Here is a 21,165-nt window from a genome sequence, read left to right as displayed (position 1 = left end):
CTCATGTATTCTTGCTCTTTTAATTCGGCTCTGCAGGAATTAATCCAAACGCTACACCAGCGGCTCAATGCTTTTCTAATGAAAGTCAGATTTCTGCTTTCACTGAAGCATGAACGTGTTTATTTATACTGATATCCACAAATAAAACAAACTGTTTTTCATTTCAACGACATGAAAAAGCTTATTGTAGATGATTTCCATAAATACATCTTTACTGGAGAAAGACGCCGTCACAAACTAATTCTTGTTTGCTTTAATTTGTCATGTAGCTACAAGCAGAGTAGTTCTTGGATTCATGTTGATTGCCTTAGAGGATTATTTTATAGAAATAATTTGGTTTTCTGTATTTACATGAAGCAATTGTTTGTTATAACCTTAACGTGAATAGAGATTGATTTACCAAATTGGTAGAAAAAAACATCTTTTTTAAGAGCTTATTGCAAAAACTTGGATTTAACTTTCAGACTTATTGGTGACAGAATAATTCATATTTTAAAAATGTTTTTCCTCTTTTAATATTCAATGGACCTGCACCTATTAATGTTTCAGCATTCTTGGATTTTTTTCGTGGAATGCAGCGGTGTTGGAAAGTTACAAAAAACAAAAACTGCAATTTCTCTGAGTTCATTATTTGGTGCTTGCAAAATTTAAAATAAAGATTTTTTTCTCTTGAGTAAAATTGGATTTTTCTTTTTGTAGACTGCAAGAAGTAAAGCATACTTACTGGGAAAAAAACACTGTTTTGTGTATTAATAGGCTACAAGAACTGACTGAAATGAGATTTTAATACATTTGACCTCATTTCATTTTTATTTTTTTTACATAATCACATTTTTAGTCTCATGAATCCTTCATATTTTTGTGTGATTCTCTTCCTTCACCACCTCATTAAATTCTGTTATTTTCTAAAAATGACCGCAGAGGTCAGCGAGTTCACTCCCACCGTAATGATCAGGACAGGAATGAAAACAGGTTTTAAGGCTCTGGTTAATTAAACAATAACAGTTTCTGCAAAGTGAGTACTTGGTTGAGGCTAAAATTCAAGGATTAGCTGTTTTTACTAAAGTTGAGATCAGTGTGCGTCCTGCAGCAGTTTGCAGGCTCTCCGGTGTGAACATGTGCAGCTGTTTGATAGTGAAACCAGGAGCCTGGCGGCCGCTGCTACTCTTTGATCCCTGAAAAGATAGAGATTTTTTTTTTTCCCAAGGAGCAGCAGGTGTTGCCATGGTTACAGCATCTCTGATAATTTGCTTGTCCAACCTGACGCTTGTTAATCTTGTGGCAGCCGGTTTTTCTTTTGCATTGATGTTTATTCTCAGGCTAACCTTAACAGGTTTCTATAATAAGACGGATTGATTTCTGAAGGCTTTTTTTTGCACAGTTTTAGGTTCCTATTTGCAGCTTTTCAAGTCAATAAAGTTGATAATCACTTTTAATAATAAGTGACAATATAAACACTTTAGTTTAGATGCTTGCTGAATAGTTACAGAATTTTTTACCCAGAGTTTTAAACAGACAGCACACACACACACACACCAGGTGGACTTTACTAATTTGATTGGATTTTATGCAGGAGTATCAGAGTGGAGCGGTAGGAATACATATTCATTTTTTCAGATTTTTATTGTAACGAAAGTTTAAAATCATGTTTTAAAGGGTCAGTATTATGTGCTTTCTAGGCACGTAGTGCCATTTTATAGCAAAATCAAGTAGCTATGTTACCTTCAGTTGTTATAAAAATGCTTAATATATCAAATATGACTGAAAAGAAACTTTTCTTTGTAATATAACAACGTGAAATTGGGCCTGTGTGTCTTTAAGAAGCTCCTGGTCTTTCTGAAACTCCACCTTCAGGAAGTCATCATAACATGGCTCCTCTATTAACCCTTTAGCAACGTTTTTATCAGCATTTCACTGAGAAGTAGATCCTATAATGAGCTCAGCACTTCTACCAGGTGTTTGCTAATTGCTGCTGGCTAGTTTGAAGGAGCTGAGCAGGGGAATCACGGAGAAGAAGTGCTTTGTGACGATGTAGCGTTCCAAAATATGAATTTTACATAACATGACCCCTTAATTTTCTTTTATTATATTGTAATTTTTTTTTTTTATGAATGTATTTAAAACCCCATCTTGTTTCAGTTTAGTGTGAGGCTCAATTTCAGCTCAGTTTGTTCTCAAAATATGCTAAAGTCCAATTCTGTCCAATAGCATCCAAAACAATCAGATTGACAGACTATAGATTGTCATAAGAATGAAACCAGTGTGTATTGCATGATGGAGATTTTTCAGAAATAAGTCCAGATCCAGAAAGATTTCAGTTTGTTTTATGGAAGCAGATTAAACCTCAGCGATCGTGTCCCGCTCTCTGCCAGGTCTCCTGTAAGCGGAGCAGAATAAAATATGGCCGACTCTTCTTCTCTCCCCAGAGAGCTCTGAAGGAGCTGGCCTGATGCATCATCCTGTTCTTCCTCACCCCAGAGCTAATTTAGAATAACTGCAAGCATTTACTGCCCACAGCTGACGAATGTAGCAATAAGAAGCTGAAAACAGAGACGATGTCTTAGTAAGTCATTAATTCTCATATTGCTGTCTGGAAATGGAAAAAAAAAAAACAATTTGAAATTGGGTTAGAAAGCTTTGGAACGGGATTCTTTTAAGGAAGAACTAAAGAGCAGGTGTAGCTGACTTGCTGTGTCTCATTTCAGACATACAGGTCTAATAAAAAACATGAAGTTATTGTTTTTTATAAGTATGCATCACTGCATACAAATCTCCTAATATTCTGCCACAAATAATATGTGATGCAGCATTAAAAAAGTAATGCAGCGTTGGTATAAATTTAGTAAACTGACCCGTTTGCATCTTATTCTTCTGTTTCTCTGACAGGTTGCCTGTTTGAGAACGAGTTGTGTTCTTCATACGAGATCTGTGTCAACGGTAAGAAATCTCATCTTCAAATGTTTTCAAAATGTTTCCAGGAAGCTTGTTGATCTTTGCCACTTTATGTCATTGTGGAAAATACTTGGATGTCAGTATTTAAGTCAAATTTGTTTGCATAGAACATTTCAGAAACAATCATAAAACAAGAAATAAAGACACATCAATGTTAATGACAGGCTGTAAACAGGAGGGTTTTAGCCTTGATTTAAAGTCAGTGTTTTGGATGTTTTTCAGTTTTCTGAAAGTTTGTTCCAGATTTGCAGTGCATAGAAGCTGAATACTGCTTCTCCATGTTCGTATGTTGAACTCTGAACCCTCTGGAAATTCAGTTTTCTGAGGCAAGGTGATTGTACAGCAAAATATACTAAAAAGAATGAATCTTCTATTAAAACATTTTTCATTTTTTCTTTGTCTCTCACTCTTTATTGTAATTTCGGTCCATTTCTCTTTCCAATATTTTATTTCTTTGACCTTTGCAGCTTCCTTACGGTCCGACCATAGAGCTTTGATCATTCAGTACTTTGACTAGGCCATTGTAGAACCCCTATTATTTTCTTTCTAAGCCATTCAGTTGTCCTCATATTTGACTCCAGAATCCATTGAAAAACCCAAATGATCACCTCTCCAGTTCTCTTCTTGACACTTGTGGTTTTGTGTTTTTTAACTAAATTTTTTGATGTGTGGTCCATTTTTAAAAAGAAGCTTTTTCAAAAGCCACATTGCTGGTCTTTTTCTTGCTGTCTTGTCATTAACGTTAATATTTAGCATGGTATTGTAGCCAAATTTTGGTCCTACAGTTTTCTGGTTATCATTGTTTTTAAGGCTGATGTTTATAACGAACCAAACCAGATTCCTTCTCCTCTCCATTAGTAACGTTAGTTCACGTGTTGCAGTCTATATTCTAGACTAAGCAAAACAGTCGGGACTGTTTTGCTTAAACTCTTAGGCTATGTTCATACAGCAAGGCTTCATGCTGAAATCAGATTTTTGTGCATTGTTTCATATTAATAATTAAATGTGGCAGCATTCTGACTTCTGTGACCCCAGAGGAAGAACGTAACACAGCAGTGCTCTGTTTATGGAAGTAATGATGGACGCAGCTGTTAATGGATGGATTTTAAGGTTGATGAGAAACAGTTTCATCACAAGTACTTAAATCAAGTTCTTCCCTGTTCTTCCATTGATTATCCACATCCAAAGAGTCGGCACTGCTTCCTTCATCCTTTGTTTACGTCCAGATTTACTGCGTGTGGCTTCTTCTGGTGCAGAGTTATGATGCATGTCCAACGTCAGTGACATAAAAGTCAGATAAAATGCAACATGACATTCAGACTGCAGCCGCTTTGAAAACTGTCAGATACATATCTGGTGTAGTTCCACGTATGGAAGTGACATAAATCACTTAAGGCCAGTTTATGTAAAGGGTTTGATTCAAGATGAGTCAGCCAGAAATCAATTTTTTGTTTTTTTATTTATGTTTGTGCAGATATTTTTCATTATAAAGTGAATATAACTCAAAATTTTCCCGTAATGAGAATCCTGAAAATTTACCTGAAAACAAATGAAACTGAAAACATAAACTAAATTCATAGGCATGTTTTGTTATTTATGGGAAGCTTTTTTAAAAAAAACAAAAAACCCCCCCAAAAAACCAGATAACCTTTTTTGTTAAATCAGTGCTGATTATCAGGATTCAGCAGTTGAACTCGTAAACACAGCAGAGCTGAACTCTTATCAGGATCTGAGCCAACAGAGATAACTGAACATCGCAGTCTGTTGTCTGTTATTGGTGGAGAAGTCTGGATCCAGCGGTACGCTTGCTGTAAATTCATTAGCTCTCTCATTTCCTGTATTGATGGCGTTCTTTTTAGATGCACCCATAATCTTATTCCAGTGAAGTAGGAGCGGAGAGAGAAGGATGCAGGTTGTTTCGTGTGGTGATGAAATCATTGTCTCCAGTGGGGAATGTTATTTTTAGCCGAGCTAAAGGCTAGCTGTCTGTCTGTGTTGTGGATGCTTTGGGTGACCTTTTTATGTCACCCGCACGTCTTTAGCCCTAAATATTTCATCACACAGTGAGGAAACCCTTAGAAAGAAACTCTGTTTTAGAAGATGCACAGAGAGAACGACCAAATGTACTCTGACTGTTAAAACATAAATTGAAAGCAGCCAATTTGGTATAGCTTGTTTTAGATGAAAAGCCAACAGTAGCTGGGTTTCCATTACAAATGTGCAAAAAACTTTGATATTTTGCTAATGTTAAAAAAAGAACTATTTCAAAATTGCAATTAAAATCATGAGTTCACACCAATAAATCGGTAAAAGAAAAAAGTGCAGAACTCTCATCTTCATCTTTTGTGCAAATCTAACATCCAGTTGTTGATCTATCGATTTGTGCGATGAGACAAAAAATTTCCATTGCAGTTTTACAATTTAAAATAAATATTTCTGTTCAACCTACTGCAAAGATGTTTTATTGAAAAAGTGAGAATTACTGTGTTTCCATTAAGCAAATTTATTTTTGTAACTACAATTTGCACAATTATACTTACACACTTTCTGTTTGAAACAGCCAATCAGATATCAGGATCTTGCATAAATTAATTCTATATTTAGTAAATTACTCGTATTGAATTCCAGTTTTAATAAATTCATGACATATTTAAATTACTCTTTCATAAGTTATGTATTATAATTTGACACTCTTCGCTCTGTGGACTCGTTCACCGAGATCTTAAACTAGGTCAAATTCTCATTTGTTTCTGTGTTTCCTCTCGGTTCCCATCCCGTCTCATCACTGTGGGATAAAAAAATATCTGTGAGAGTTTTAGACCATTAATTCACTAGATTACGTTTTAAACATCAACAGCATCCGGGCACAGAATCACCTCTGCTTTACAGTTTATCTTTTTGCAGCACTTTTAGGTCGCTGCAGGATTTTAAAGTCACTTGTAAAACCTTTTGGCCTCAAAAGCTGAAGAACGTCCTTCAATCAGCTTTAGAGTGTAAAAACTGTATGTTTTCATGTTTTCCACATGGAAATGCATAGACAGCTTAACCTGAAAATATGTTTTGATTACTGAAATCTTAAGGGATTTCATCTGTTTTGTAGCTTTTAATTTAGTGTTTTTCAGCTTTTCTTTATTAGAAACTCTCCGTCTCTGCAAAATAAATATTCATTCAGTAATTAAGCTCAAGCTTTTTGGTTTTGAAATTTGCAGCAGAATTTCAGTTTTTATTTTGCTGATTGTCATAAAATGGGGAGGATTGTAATAATTCATTGGTGAACTTTACTAAGCTTTATTTTGGCTTTACTGGTGAATATTTATGACTTCTGTTTTCAACCACTCGCAGCAGGTAGCCGTAACGTATAAAAGTATAAACTTTATTCAAATAAAACATTAGGGAGGTCGATGCAGGGTACACAACTTCAACTCTAAATTGGCTTCCTAATTCAACCATCAAGGTAAAATCCTGTAAATGTTTCTGTTCACTGTTTTGGACTTGGATGGTTTTTTTTTAATCTGATGCAGCTGGAGGTTTCCTCTGGGTTCCTGAAGAATCTGCTTTTCATCCCATAGATTATTTTTTTATAGGTTTGGTGCTCATATTGTCACTTTGTGAATTTAATAGCATTGTCTACTGTTAAAAAATGATTGCAAATGACACTTAATGTGTTATCATATTAGCATTTGGAAAAAATGGGCCTCAGCTAATAGTTCATGAGTAGCAGTTATGTTTCTCTGTAAGATAAATAACAGCTGAAAATTTGATCTTCAAACTGAATTTTTCTGGTAAAAACAAACATTTTCTCCTTTTATATATTTACTTTACATACATCTGGTTTATTTTGCCTGCTGGGCTTCAGTTAGAGATTACAGATGGAAATGTTTACATCTAATTTATATAATAAAACGGCCTTCAACTCATGGAAGTGTGAGCGTGGAAGAATATTTTTATAAATGCATGTAATAACTGTAAAATGCATTTTGATTGAAATCTCCAAAGTTATGTAGCAGTAATGCTGGCAGATGAGTTTATCCACAAAAATTAAAAATTGGCTTTAGAAAAAATAAAATAACGGTTTGTGTTGTAAAACATTTGTAGCGGCCTTCGATTACAAAAAGGAGGAATAAACTTTAAAAACCAGCAGCTCTACTTATCATGGCAGCCACATTTGAGCAAACACTGCTTCCCACGCTGCAGAAATATCTTCCTCATTACAGAAAAAAACATTCACCGCCTTCATCTGATCCAGTTAGACACACTGACCGGATTAGTAATCCAGATTTAATCTCCATGTGAAGAGACTCGTCTGGTTCTGGAGGTGGTTTTAATGACCAAGTCCAGATCACAAACACAAACATTTTTTATGATAATCATATGAAAGTAAAGTAGTGCCTTGATTGGCTTTCTACAACAATCTACTGTATTTATTGGTTCTGATTGTGTAATCCCGATCCTTCCAGCCCGTCTGCCATCTTTAACATCCAGGCTTTCTGGTAAAAATGTCGAGCTGCGGATCAGTCGGAGTTTCCTGACTTTTTCTCCTTCTGTATCTGCTCACATTGAGTCTTTAGAAGAAAAAAAGACAAAGGTCACAGGGGTCAACTAGACATCACAAGCACTGGCTGCTACATTATGATCTATATTTATTTATTTACTGAACTATTAGGTTAATCTCAAAATGTCAGCTTCCCCTTTTTGGATCTTGCAGACAGAGGTCATCATCAACATGTTGTCCATGTAACTGATTACATTTTTTGAGCGACTTCTACATTTTCAGTTGCTTTATTTAGAAACAATTCATGTATTTACATGTTTTTTTTGATGGAGATCTTACCCCGCTTTACAAAAGAGTTCATACATTCAACATTTTCCATTTTCCATCGCATCGATTCGACAAACTCTAACGTCATTTATCATTATCTTATGGGATCATCTGACAGGAAGTAGTAGTTTATTTTTGAAGTGGATACAAATGGTCAAATTACGAAATGTATCGTTTGTATTCTTCCCTCTTTTACTCAGATACTCAGAAATAAAATACAGTGCCATGAAATTTACAATTTCATACAAACCCTTCAGGACACCAGTTACATAAAAAATTAGGGCCAGGACTTTAATGTGTAGCTTTCAGTTAATTGAGATTTTTCCACAATGAATTGATTTTGTAAATATATATATAGAAAGGATTCATAACATTTTGTATCATACAAACATGAATGCAATTAATTGCAATTAATTGATTGCAAACATTGCAATTCACTCAATTAAAAATTTAAATCAGGTCCCACCACTAATAAAAACTTTTCTTTAAGTAAAAGCACATACCTGCATTTAATCTTTTAATCATCATTTGACTTTTATTTACACGCCAAAGGAAGCAAACAATGGAGAAAATAGTAAAACCTTTTGCTTATTAAAGAATCAATCTCTGTAACAAATAGAAAGTTTACATTTAGCCTTTAACAAATTACATCTATCATTAATCCAGAGTGTGTATTAGAGGGTGTGTTTCTGCAGAAATCCTCAGAGCTCTTAGCTTGTCCTTCATGAACCAGATGAACTTGAATTAGGCTCTTTGTTAGTGGATAATCCTGTTATCAGGACTTGATTGCCCTTCTCACACATCATTTGTCCCAACCATGACGTTTGAATCCAAAAATGTAAATGTTTCCCTAAATCAATAAAAAGTCACCAGAATATAAATGTCAGGTTGTGCATTAATCACCAAATCATCTGTTTGTGCATTTTCTTATTGCACATTTATTTTGTCAGACATGACTGACGAGTCAAACTTTGATCACTCAAAGGTCCTTCCTGATTTTTAAATCAGCAGCAGCTTCTGTTTAAGATGGAAATGGTCGCTCAGCATCACCGATACCGAGTCGTACACCAGGTGTGACCCAATCACCAACTTCACGTCATCAGATTCTGGTTCTCAGTGGGTTTTGTCATTAATACTAAACTATAGTGAATGCACACAATGCCGTGCAAAAACTCAAAATCTTACCAAGTATTTTTAATCTAGTCTTTAGAGAAAATATCTTGGGACACTTGAAATAAGAAAAATTTTACTGGCAAATAACTTTTCAGCAAGAAATAGGAACTTGTTTAAGGTCAATAATTCCTTAATATTGATTTAAAAAGTACTGCTTCCGTTTACAGTTGGGCATTTATTGTATTGTTTATTGTAAGCAATTTCTTCTAAAAATTTAGATTTATCTTTGTCACAATAACTTTTGCTCAAATGACTAAACTAAACTAAAAAACACTAAATTGTCCTTTTTTTCAAGATTATTTTTTGTATTTTCTCCAGCGTGTTCAACGAGAGTATGAATAAATATACATTTTTATGTTTATCCAGAGGAGTGTTTGTGTTTGTGGGGTTGTGGTCATACAGTTGCCTAAAAAAGATGCAATAAATAGTTCTTATCACAATATCACCACAAAATGTAGTTTAAAACCTTCAGTCCGTATCATCCACCCTCAGTTACACTGGCCGATTATTCCACCTATAAGACATTTTTCTGTGTTAAACACATTTTAAACCAATTTGTGCACTGAGGCTGTGACCAGGTAAAATGTTAGCTGTTAGGAGACAGTTTGGAAACAAACGGCGCTCTGATTCTCCTCACCCAATCTGGGCTGCCTCGATTAGCTGTGAGAGACCAGAAGCCCTGCAGCGGGCGTTGCCATGACAACAGTGTGAGAGGCGTGCGGCTTGACTGTCTCATCACCCACCTGCGACCTGTTGCATGCTGTCTCTAAAACACAAACAGAATCGGTCTCAGCATGTCACGCAAATGGAATGCTGCTGTTATTATTCCTAATCATTAGGTTTCTTTCTGCTGCTTTCTTTAAAATTAGCTTTCAAGCATCTCTAAACATCTCAGGTTAATTCTGTCTGTGTTTGTAGTTGGACAGTCCAGTTTCTTAAAGCTGCATTCAGGAGCTTTCAGAATCCAAAAATATATTTTACCCTCAGAGCAGTTAAATAATTCATTTAGAGCTGCCAATAATGCATAACCTTTTGAAAAAGGAAAACTTATGTTTGCCTTTTTGAATGTATGTCTGTTTTGGTTTTATGATAAAGAAAAACAAAACATTTCTAAATGGATGGATGGAGAGGTTGTTAATATATATATTTTTTGTGGGAATTCAATGCAATTATTCCACAAAGAACTGAAATGTCTAAAAACTTGCATTTATCTAATTGATAAAAAAGAAAATGATCTAGGTCTTTATAATTTTTTGTTATTATTTAAGAACAATAATGTTCCAAAAGCAGTTGTAGCTTCAGAGCTGGTGAGTCTTCCTGTTTCTTTTCTTTGAACTAAAATATGAAAATAAGAAGCAGCAGTTAAGAGCCTGAGTGATTAAAGAAATGACATTCCCATATTTCTGGAAACGTTTCTTCGGTTTGCAGCAGCTACTTAAAGGGCAGCTGACACAGGATGACAAACTGACCCTCTGTGTGTTCAGCTGGCTGATGGGTTATTGATTTTGACCTTTGCTTTGATGTGTTGTCATCAAATTAACATCTTACACAAGTAAAAAAAAAATGTTCGCGCACTCCATCAATTTCCATTCGAGTCCATTAGAACTGAAGCTATTTTTCTGTTGGCAATTTTTCTCAGAGGAGAAATGGTTTGGCCAGTAAGACGGTCCGGGCTTCAGTCTGGGCTTTCCACATCCTGAACCAGCATTTAAAGCTGTTTTAGATTTAGAAAAACTGATTTTGTTATTAGTTCAAATCCAAATTCACCTCAACAGTCCTTTCAGTTCTCTGCAATTCAACAATTGTGAAAATTCAGGCATAATTAATAGATTGTCTAATTCTTTTGAGAGTTTATTGCAAATTTTCTGCAGAAATGGTCACAAACATTGAGTTTAAGTGATGTCAACTCCCATCTGCTGGTGGCGCTATGTCTTACTTTTACTACACTTCTGCCCCAACCTTACTTGATGTCAAGTTATAGTCCATTGGATGTGGCAAATAACAAAACTTTACTGGTGTACATAACCACGAATGACCGATCATATTTATGAGTTATGTCTGTGTCTGTTGATTTTGAGATATTTAAGTTCTTTAAAAGATAAAAATGTTTGTTTCCAATCTGTATGCATTTTTCAAGCCATCTTGATTCCTCTAGATGTAGATTTTTGGAAAGGTTTTAAAGATGTAAAAATATCTCATATTTCCTTTCAAATATTTCTAAAGTACTACCAGAAATCAGTGATTTTGATTTAAAATAATGAGAACACATTTGAAAACACATTATTATACACAGTGGAAACCATTTTAGCATTACCACAGAAGCGAACAGCTACAGCCAATCAGCGCAAAGGAAAATAAATGGCACTCCACGATTGGCTGCTTTCTAAGCACCAGCCAATAGCGCCTCAGTATTTCAGCTGCATTTTCTTAATATTTTAGATCCTTTCTATGAAAAGAATTTGTTGCCTCCTACAGAAAAATACCTGGACAGATGATTCCTCAAATATTGAACCATAAATTTATAAGTCAAGGATTTACAGGGTTTTTATTGTTCTTTAGTTTTTTTTTAAATATACAAAGTGTAAATATACTAAATATGTTTTAATTTATAACAATTAGAACTAAAAAAAAAAGTCAAACTCGCTGGTAATTTCTAGTTCAACTTTTCCTTTAAATATAAAACTCAAATAGACTGTTAAATCTTTTAAACCTTTCATCTACTTCAAAGCAAAGCTTCACCACCAGCATGTAGTGCAGACTGAATGATCAGAAAAGTGAGTTTTCACTGACGATCTGCATCCTTCGCAGGTTATATTTAACCTGGTGCCGCCACATTCGGTTCATGATTCCCGGTTCGTCTCCTTCATCCTAACGGGCCTGTGGTTCTGAGAATAGCCTTGTGAATCTTTTATCTGTGCTAATCGGCACCATGAATCACCAGAAGGCGGGCCTAGCCCTGAGTTACGGCAAACCAGGATAAATGGAGTCGACTTGGAGTCTGCGAGAATTGTTTAGTCACAACTAAAACCGCGTGGTTGAGGTTTCATCTCATCTGATGGAAGAAAAAATAAATCATATTTGCTTTTATAGATTGTAGCATAAAATCTACTTTTGGATCATTTGTTCTGCTGGGTTTTTTGAGAATATCAGACAGATTAGTGTTTATTCTGCACATAAGGCCAATTAGACTGATTAGAAATGAGTTCCTGTCTGTTGTGGATCATTTCCTCTCATCAGTGTGATATTTTTTCTGCAACCAACTGGATTTCCCTGAAGGCGTTTCTGTGAACTGCCCGTGTTTGAGGGATTTTTTTTAACCTTACGTTTATTTTTTGTGGCATTCCTAGAAGTGTAAGAGATTGTTTTATTAGATATTTTTATCCTTCAGAAATTCTCACTTCCTTTATTTCATTCCTCATTCCACACTGGCTGCATTTCCATTGCAAATGTGCTCAAAACTTTGTCAATACAATTTTACAATTGCAGTGTTTCTGTTAAATAAGAAACATGAATAAGTTTGTTCACGCAATAGGTCATTAAAAACATGAAGGCCAGGTTTCCACACTCGTTGTCTCTCTATGTAGTTTGAATTTGGTGCAAAAGCTTCCTGTCAGTCAAACAGGACTCTGATGGCTGATTATTCAACCTTTTGCAACTTTAATCATGTCAGTAATTGTTTCATTGTCTAATAGTTTAGTAATGACACTACATAGTTTAGTAATGACACATTTTTTTGCCTCACTGTAAATTTAAAAGAAGAAATAAAAATTTGTTTCTAAAATATATTTTTTATTTCATAGACATCAGAAACTCTGTATTTACTCTTTTTTTTAAGTTGAATTTTGTTTAAATATAAGCAGATACTGATAAAAGCTACTGTTTGGGGAAAAACATCATTTCTCTTATTAGAATCTCATGAGAGCAGAACAGTTTTGGTATGACGTTAATTTTTTTCTTCTAGATATTTCTTAGATGCTAGAGAACTATTAAGTTCATAATCCGCACATTTGGTTGTAATTTGATTTCTTACTGAATGGAAACTTGACTAATTATGAAAAGCAAAGTTGATTTGTGAAAAATTCACATTTGAAATGCATAAAGCTGATGATTTTCAGTGCTCTAACTGAGTGACTAGTTTGTGATTTCCGGGTGAAATGGCAGAAATAGATGTGTGTTGGGTTCTCTGATGAAGTCTGTTTCCGTTTTCACAGATGGGATGTTTGGGAGGTGTCACTCTGTTCCAGTGAGGGACGTTTACACCTACGACGTCTCTCCATCTGTAGTGCAACGTTTCCGCATTCTGCTGGAGAAGCTGTCCAACAGAGGTACACACACACAATGTTACTCAGCAACATAAGGTTTTTGCTGACAAAATTATTTAAAAAATCTAAATATATTATTAAGAATCTGTAACTTGGTAAGTTATACCATTGGTAGTGTAAAGGATTTTTAGTAGTTTTGCATGTAAAGTTCAGGTTTTGCTAACATGATGCAGGAAAATCCCTTTCTCTCCTAGAAAAATAAAATAAATACAAAAGTTATCACTGGCCTTAACATCTTTTATGACTTTTAGTTTAATATTAGGTCTAAATGTTCAATTTATTCCCAGCTAAATAGTTATAGACATATTCTTAAATTTCCTTCACTCAGTTTTATGGTCTACAGAACTGGAGTATAACTTGGTATGTTAAATTTACATTCCTGTTAATTTTATATACAAAATTCTTCATTTTTTTTTAATATTAGTAAATTTAAACCCACACCTCTGTTTGATTTTCTTGTTTTTATTTTCAGTTATTTTTCTTAATGCCTCATATTTTATGGTTGTGTATTTTGGTTGGATTTTTTTTTTGTCTGTGTGACCACAGAAAGTAGTCCTGAAACAAATTGTTTGTTACATTTGCATGTTTCAAATATATATAATGTATATGGAAAGATCTGTTGTTGCTTTAATAAGCTGCAGTTGGTGGAGTGATCCAACAGAGGGCAGCGGAGCCCAGGATAACATGCTGCAGCCGCATTTCATCCAGTTTCATCATGTAACTTTGAACAAAACCTCCCGCATAAACAATGAGGGGAACTGATCACATTTATGATCAGCAGAAAGATGTCAGATGTAAAAACCATCGTTCCTGAGGAAGTTTCTTCTTTGCTTCATTTTAATAAATGAAGCAACTGTAATAAAATAAAAAAGTTCCTTCAGTTTAGTTTGTCAGTTCAGTAACCAGAGGGCGAGTTGGAAATGTTTTGATTCCACAACAACGTGATAAACCTGTAGCTATTTGTCTCTGATGTGAAATGAAAGATATTGCGATAAATTAACATTTGCAACACAAAATGCTAAATCTCTCCAGGGTTTTGTTTCTTGAATCAAACTGAAAGCAGGTCGTTTTGTTTTTGTTGGGTTGTCTGGATTGTTGTTGATGTTGCTCTGAAATCTTTTGGGGTTTTTTCACCGTGTCTTAGGAAAAAAAACGTCGGTTAGAGGTTCAGAACATCTGAAATGGTATGAAGCCTCCACCAGAGCCTTAAATCGGGTCAAGACTTTGGTTGACTGTGAATGTCCTGTGGTTGTTGGCCTCCATTTCAGGCTGTGATAAATCAGACCCACAACATTTTTTAGGACTGCAGTGGTGTTGGGGTGGCTGGATTTCCCTGTAGATGCTACAGTCGGTGGTAGATGGAGGTGGAAGTGGATTAGGAAAAGCAAAGGTTTAGAGTAACCAGGATCATTTGGATATCTGCTCATACTTTGGAAATAACTGATTCTGATCAAAACACAACAAAACCCTTCAAACTACAAACTGCATGTTAAAACAGAGCAAAACCTGCCTGGCTTTGACTTTACTACCAAAAGCTGCTCAATAAGGTCCATGAATAGGAAATGGAAGCAGATTTTTCTTAAAAACCATAAATTAAGTCAACAGTATGTTTGTTTGTCTCGGACTCGTCACAGGAGGCTTTATGTCCAAAGTTTTTACCAAACTGAATTTTATTTTGTGTTGAATCATTATCTACCTGTGACGTTGTAGAGAACTTTGACCAGCTTAGGTTGTTATAAATGTCGATGTATATCAGTATGAAAAGATGTTCAATATTATGTTATTTAAGTAACGCCTATGGAATGCTGAAACACCTATTTATTGATATTTTAACAATTAATTGGTTTTTATCAATACGTTCTGGCACAACAATCCTTTAAGAACATTAAGAGGCAGAACTACTTCTACTACTAATAAAATCATATAAAACCAGCGTGAAGCGTGACTGCGAGGAGAGCGTGAAAGTAGTAAAGCATGGCGGGCCCCCAAGCTTATAATACACTGGGAGAAACCCTGTATAATATAATATAAATAAACTTTGACAAAGTTTCAGTTATAATCTGAAAACAGCAGCTGTTTGAGAGATGGTTTGAGCTGCTCTTCACGTCTCTATGGAAACTGAACTCAAATCTGATGGGGCGTTTGATAATTAACGGCCTCACTAAATGTTTTTCTTTAGATTCGTCTTCTATTGAAGCCGTTCTCTTCGGCAGCAGAGTTTCAGTTGGAGACATTTCCACATGTGGAACCATTAAGCATCTCGGTTTGCTGACACGCTTCTGCCCACAGCTCAGTCAGTGAGAGGCGTAGAGTCTGTGAATATCCTGGCAGGGGCTCCGGCGTTCATTAACCTGTCGTGTCAGATGCCGTCTGTTCACCCTACGCCAACTCCCGTTTTCACAGCCACCCTCGCTGCCATTAAAAGCTCCGTTTTATGGCTCTTTGATGGGGAAAGCTTTGCCCGACACGCTGCACAGCTGTTGGAGAGATGCTTGTGCCCCGATTGGCTGGCAGTCGAGGTCGTAATTCATTTTGTCGGAGTGTAACAGAAACTGTTCTGTGTCTGAAATGTTTCGTTGCGAGCTGAACTGTAATTCTCTGTTGATTAAAGGTTGGACATGTTCATTTGTGAGAAAACATTACAGTTTTTGGTAGTGGTGTTTCTGTTGGTTTTTATGACAACATATTAGGGTAAATTTCAGCCAAAAAACTCAGAAATTTTCTAGAAAATACTTTGAGATGTCTTAGTTTGAAAAGTCAAATATTCACTAGAAGAAACCTCTGAATTTTTTAATTTAATATCACAAATTTCCTAGAAAATACTCGGACTAGATTTCGGACTTGAAAAGTCAAAAAGTTGCTGAAAAACAACTCCTGAACCTTTGTGTTTTAAGGTTCAGCAATCACTTGCGGCTTGTTTTTGATGCCATAGAGAAACCTCTCCAGAAATCTGATTAGTGTGATAAGTGCAATAGTTTGAACACTCTTTATGGTTAACTTTCCTAAAGATTGGGACCGGTTTATGGACGTTGCCTCAAGCATCCTGATCCCTCCAGCAACATTGACGATACGTGCAACCCAGTCAGACCCACAATATCCAGAGTCTTTAGCATTTCTGGGAGAATCTTCTCCGCCTCTGATATTTTCTGTTTTTTATCTACTTCAGTGATTGTCTTTTCCCAAGTCTTCAGACTCGACTTATTCCTCGAAGATCCTGAATATTGAATAAAGGAGGTGCTCAAAGTTTTCTTTCCACTAACAAAAAGACCCTCACTCCTAAGTTGATTCTCATATGATGCAGTTCAGATTTATAGTTTCAATTACATTGTTTTTATCAATAAAATTTGTTTTTAGATTAAACATGTGGAATGTAAAAAAGAAAATGGGATGAAGCTTCCAGGTTTTGGGTTTAAAACTAGCAAACAATGTTTCAAGAAACTTTGTTTTGAAAAAGAGGTACAGATGACCAGCTATAGTGGCTTGTTGCAGATTATGTTTGCTTTGGAGGATAAAAATCTAAATGTTTTAAAGGAATTAAAATTCCGATATTTATTGCTTTGAGAAATTTAGTGTTAGCTCAAGCAAATGCTTCTCGGGTTGAATTTGAATTTAATTGAATTTGATCTCAAGTGGTAGTTTTATTTCTCTAATTGATTATTATTATAGTTCAGATTCAAGTCACTTTAAAAGTCCGCCAATTTTCTACTGTGCCATTTTATGATATTTTTCCCCAAGGAAATTAATAAACATGTCTTTAATAACACTGATCAAAGTTTGTGATTTTAAGTGGATTTTAAATTTTTTGGTCACCACTCTGCTGTCAAGGTTCCAATCTAATCTACACTTCTTGTTGTTTCTACTAACTACTTATTTAGTTCTTGTGCATGTCTTTTCACTGCGGCTGCTGTGTAAAAGCAGAGTTCCTGTTCCTGATTTCGGTGTGTGTCCTCTGGTAGACCCCCATCCCGCAGCTTCACATCTGGACTCGCCTCCTGCGTTACTTGCGTTTTTTCGCCGCCGCCATCGCTCATCTGCCAAAGGCTCCTGTTCGTGTTGTGCTTTGCGCTCCGCAGCCATATTTCCGGTAACACTTCGTTCCGCTAGCCCATCTGGCGCTGGCGCCTGCCCCTCTGTTCGGCTGCCAAAAAGCCGTGTTTGGATGCATGTTAAGCATAAGCAACAGACGCGAGCGGCCGTGCAGCTCATCCAGCTTGTCCTTTTGCACAAATGCTGGGGAAAAAAAGGAGATTTTGTTTCGTCTTGTCACTGACGTTGATATTAAGAGAACCATTAAGACACAAATGTTGCGCGGACTCCGTTGCAGACGCACTTTGACGTCCAGGTAATAGATTTTTACCTGGAAACGAACAGAGACAACACGAACAGCTGTTGGTTAATGTTCAAAGACGCTCCATTTACACAATGCTTAAGAAGAAAATTCTTGTAGAGGGAGAATCTGCTAATGGCATGCACAATTGACTTTTGTATTGAATAATTCAGGCAAAATGCTAATTTTACTCTTTACCCATTAATTGTTCCAGTTTCAATAAAGCACGCGGATTCATTTTTTCTTCACAAGGTGATTAAAGCTGATAAATGTATTCGATGGCCTCTTGAGCCCCGATATCCAGGCTTCTCCTATGTTACGTTAATCTTTTCAAAATAAATTGCAGACTACAATTATAAAATTCCCAACTCTCTCATTAAACCTTCCCTAATAAGCTGTAGAAGAAGACCAGAACTCGTTTCTGCTTAGTCACTGAATCAAACTCTGTTGCCTCGTCTCGTCTGCTCATGATCGACCTGAGGAGTTTAGAAAAAGCTGCGCCGGCTCAGCAGTTTGTCGCTGTTCTGCTGCAGGTTTTCTACATTATTTTCTTCCACCAGTGCAGTTTTGCCTCGGGATCATAACTGCAGACGTGCATCCGGACTCGATGACCTGATCCATCTGTGATTGTGGCTGCAGGTTTGACTTGGGAAGATGACACGACCCAGCAGGTTCTGTCCAGTGAGTTATCCAGACTCAGGAGGATTCCCTACCGGCCGCAGCAGAGAGGGCCGATCTACAGCAGCAGCTCCAGGTCACATCTACAAACCGATTCTGTGTTGTAGCGAAAGATCATCACTTATTTAATTATTTTAAATCTCTGGAGCTGGAATCATAGCAGAATAAAAAAGGAATCAGCTTCAGGGTTTGATTTTTATTTTTCATGAATTCTTAGATATTATTTTACATAACACAGCTGGAACAGCAGGTTGTTGAGTGTTAGGGCTAGAAGGTTAGATGTGAATCATAAACCCAGGAGATGTTTCTGTACCGACTAAACAAAACAAGAACTTTTTGGTCAAGTCTGACACTGTTCCTCCTCTGCAGGCCGGCAGCTGAAGCGATGGACCCAGAAGACCAAAGGGTGAAGCCGGTGGAGGTGGAGCTGAACAGGAATCTGCAGACTTACCTCCAACGTCTGGGCCTCCTTCCCAAGACGTCATCCGCCTCCAGCCTCATCAAACCTGGCAAGGTCAGATTCTCCTCACTCTGCCATTCTTCGCTGGTTTCCAGTTCATGACTGTCTGCTGCAGTTTGTCTTTGCTTTTCATTTTTAGAAAGCCAGATGTTTACTGCAAGTATTTCACTATAACCAGTTACATTCACAGTTTCACCAAAATATCTGGAGGAGAAATTATGTAAAATCTCTCTTGGAGAAAAATCGGAAGATGCCAAACTGGAACAGGTCAGACCTGTAGAAAAATTGATAATCTGAACAAGCCAAGAAAACATTATCTTTAGTCTGTAGCTGCATTTCGATCACAAAATGTGTGCAAATATTTTCAGTATTCCATTAATGTTGAAAAAAAAACACAATTTTGCAATTGTAGTGTTTTCATTAAATAAGAAACGTAATTAAAAAAAATTTGTTCATATTAGTCATTGAAAAGCTCGCTGTGCCATCATCCTCCTTCCACTTCCAGTTGTTTTCTTGATCTTTTCTGCCTGTAGTTGTTGGTCACATGACTTTAAAAAGTGTTTTCATTGCAGTTTTTTAATTTCGATAAAGATGAAAATTTGCTAATGCAAAAACTTCTAGCAAAAAACACGATTTTTCCTCCCTAAATTTTCAGGTATCCATTAGACAAATATATTTTCATAATTCCTGTCTGTAAAATTCAATTTTCAGTGGAAACGCAGGTTGTTGCAGCGGCATTTATTCTTTATAAACAATAAATTACAAAATTGGCCTCCTACCAGCTGAAGAAAATTCCAGGATTAAAGGACCGATGTCTCGGCAAGATCTAGAAAATCTCATCCATGCTTTTATTTTCAGTCGCATTGATTACTGGAACAGTGTCTTCTTAGATCTGCCTAAAAAAAATCATCCTCCAGCTGCAGCCGATCCAGAACGCTGCTGCTGGTGTTCTGACTAAAACCAGGAAAATAGAGCACATCAAAGTCCAAAGTCCTTAAAGTGGAACTGAAATGTTGCTGAAATGTGCTGTACAACTAAAATTTGATTGATAAATAAACGTGGGCTGCTGTGTGAGGAACGAGCTATCCTTTGTCTTTCTTTTCTAGCTTTAGACCTCTCACAGCTTGACTGTTAATAGTGAAATTACACATTATTGGAGTTAACAAGTTCATTCCTCCCATTAATAACTCATGACTTGACTCGTGGCTCCGCCGGGTCCTCAGAGGGCTCTACTTCCTGCTGGGAGATTGTTCTGAGGCTGCAGCAGGGCGAAGCCCACAGGCAGCGCTCAGGGCTTTGTGGACCTTCAGTCCGGTTTCACCTGTTTGGAAGGGAAAACAATGGGGCCAGTCGGACTGAAGGGGGCCTGCAGGGCACAGGCGCTGCAAATAGATGGAAAAACCTGATACCTGGTGGGGGCCTGCACACAAATTATTATGCATGACAAGTGAGAGGAGCCGTTTATTGTAATTTTGCCATTACTCAAGCAGGTGCTGCTTCTTGTCTTGTGTGGGCGTTAATGGAGCTGGCGGTGACGACTCGCTTTTGTTGTTGCAGATGAATTCACAAATGTAATTTTATAAGCGAATTAATAACTTCTCAAGAGCATGGCTTTTTCCTGCTCTATTGTTTGCTCTATGATATTTGCATTAATGCTAAAACTTGTTTTCTGGCATCAAGATGCAAAATGTTTGCAATAAATCATTTTACTAAATCTGTAGTTTAGTAAAATGGAGAAAGAATAAATCTATTATTCTTAGTTTTAGTATTATTAAAGCTAATACTAATATTATGGTTGATAAAACTAATGATATTGTATTAGTTTCATCAATTTAAATTCCGCCTCTGGAACAACAAATTATCTGGAACAAAACTTTTAAAGTGTGGTGAAGAAGGTAATTGCTTATTTAAAAAAAAAAAAACCTGTAATACCTCATAACCCTCAGTTATTATTGTGCAATATTTAACTACAGGAAAACATTTGCAACATTTTTCCAAAACCCTTTTTCTATAATGTATGACAGGGAGTTTTTATCTGGTTTTTGACAATATCAAATAAAATTATGAAGTCATGTGGAATTGTAGATTCTCTATTGTTGTTAGTATCTTACATGTCATGATAATCGACATGCATGAACATTTATTCTAGTAGTTGCAAATTTATGTTCCCTAAATAGTAGAGGTTTCATTGAATTTAATGAATAGTGCTTTTCATTTCTTTAATTGCAGAAAATTAAAGTCGGAGTAAATTTTTTTTTCAGTGGCTCTAATCCTCTTCCGTATTTCTGTCACTGTTTTCATAGTTTTTTAAAATTACGCTTTTTATATTTTAGCATGGGACAGGGCAGCCACTAAGAAAAAGGATGACTCAATCATGTGAGTCTGCTGCATGTCAGTCGGGGAACCTTGTAGGCTTCCATCTCTCCACAACCAT

At 36.2% G+C, this 21,165-nt stretch overlaps 1 protein-coding gene across 2 annotated transcripts in view; it reads left to right on the top strand.

Annotated features, from left to right (window-relative positions):
• The window catches only part of LOC122841639 (receptor-type tyrosine-protein phosphatase N2-like), a 180,379-nt gene that overhangs the window by 9,143 nt on the left and 150,071 nt on the right, over positions 1-21,165 (top strand). For both annotated transcript variants that reach the window (XM_044135112.1, XM_044135113.1), the window contains exons 2-5: positions 2,887-2,937; positions 13,156-13,269; positions 18,233-18,347; positions 18,641-18,785. In XM_044135112.1, the coding sequence (XP_043991047.1) occupies positions 2,887-2,937; positions 13,156-13,269; positions 18,233-18,347; positions 18,641-18,785 (425 nt within the window). The remainder of the gene's footprint in view (positions 1-2,886; positions 2,938-13,155; positions 13,270-18,232; positions 18,348-18,640; positions 18,786-21,165) is intronic.

The sequence above is a fragment of the Gambusia affinis genome, linkage group LG12, assembly GCF_019740435.1.
Source record: "Gambusia affinis linkage group LG12, SWU_Gaff_1.0, whole genome shotgun sequence".
Classification (NCBI taxonomy): domain Eukaryota; kingdom Metazoa; phylum Chordata; class Actinopteri; order Cyprinodontiformes; family Poeciliidae; genus Gambusia; species Gambusia affinis.
Note: the sequence above shows the minus strand (reverse complement) of the source record. Positions and strands in the feature narration are given on the sequence as shown.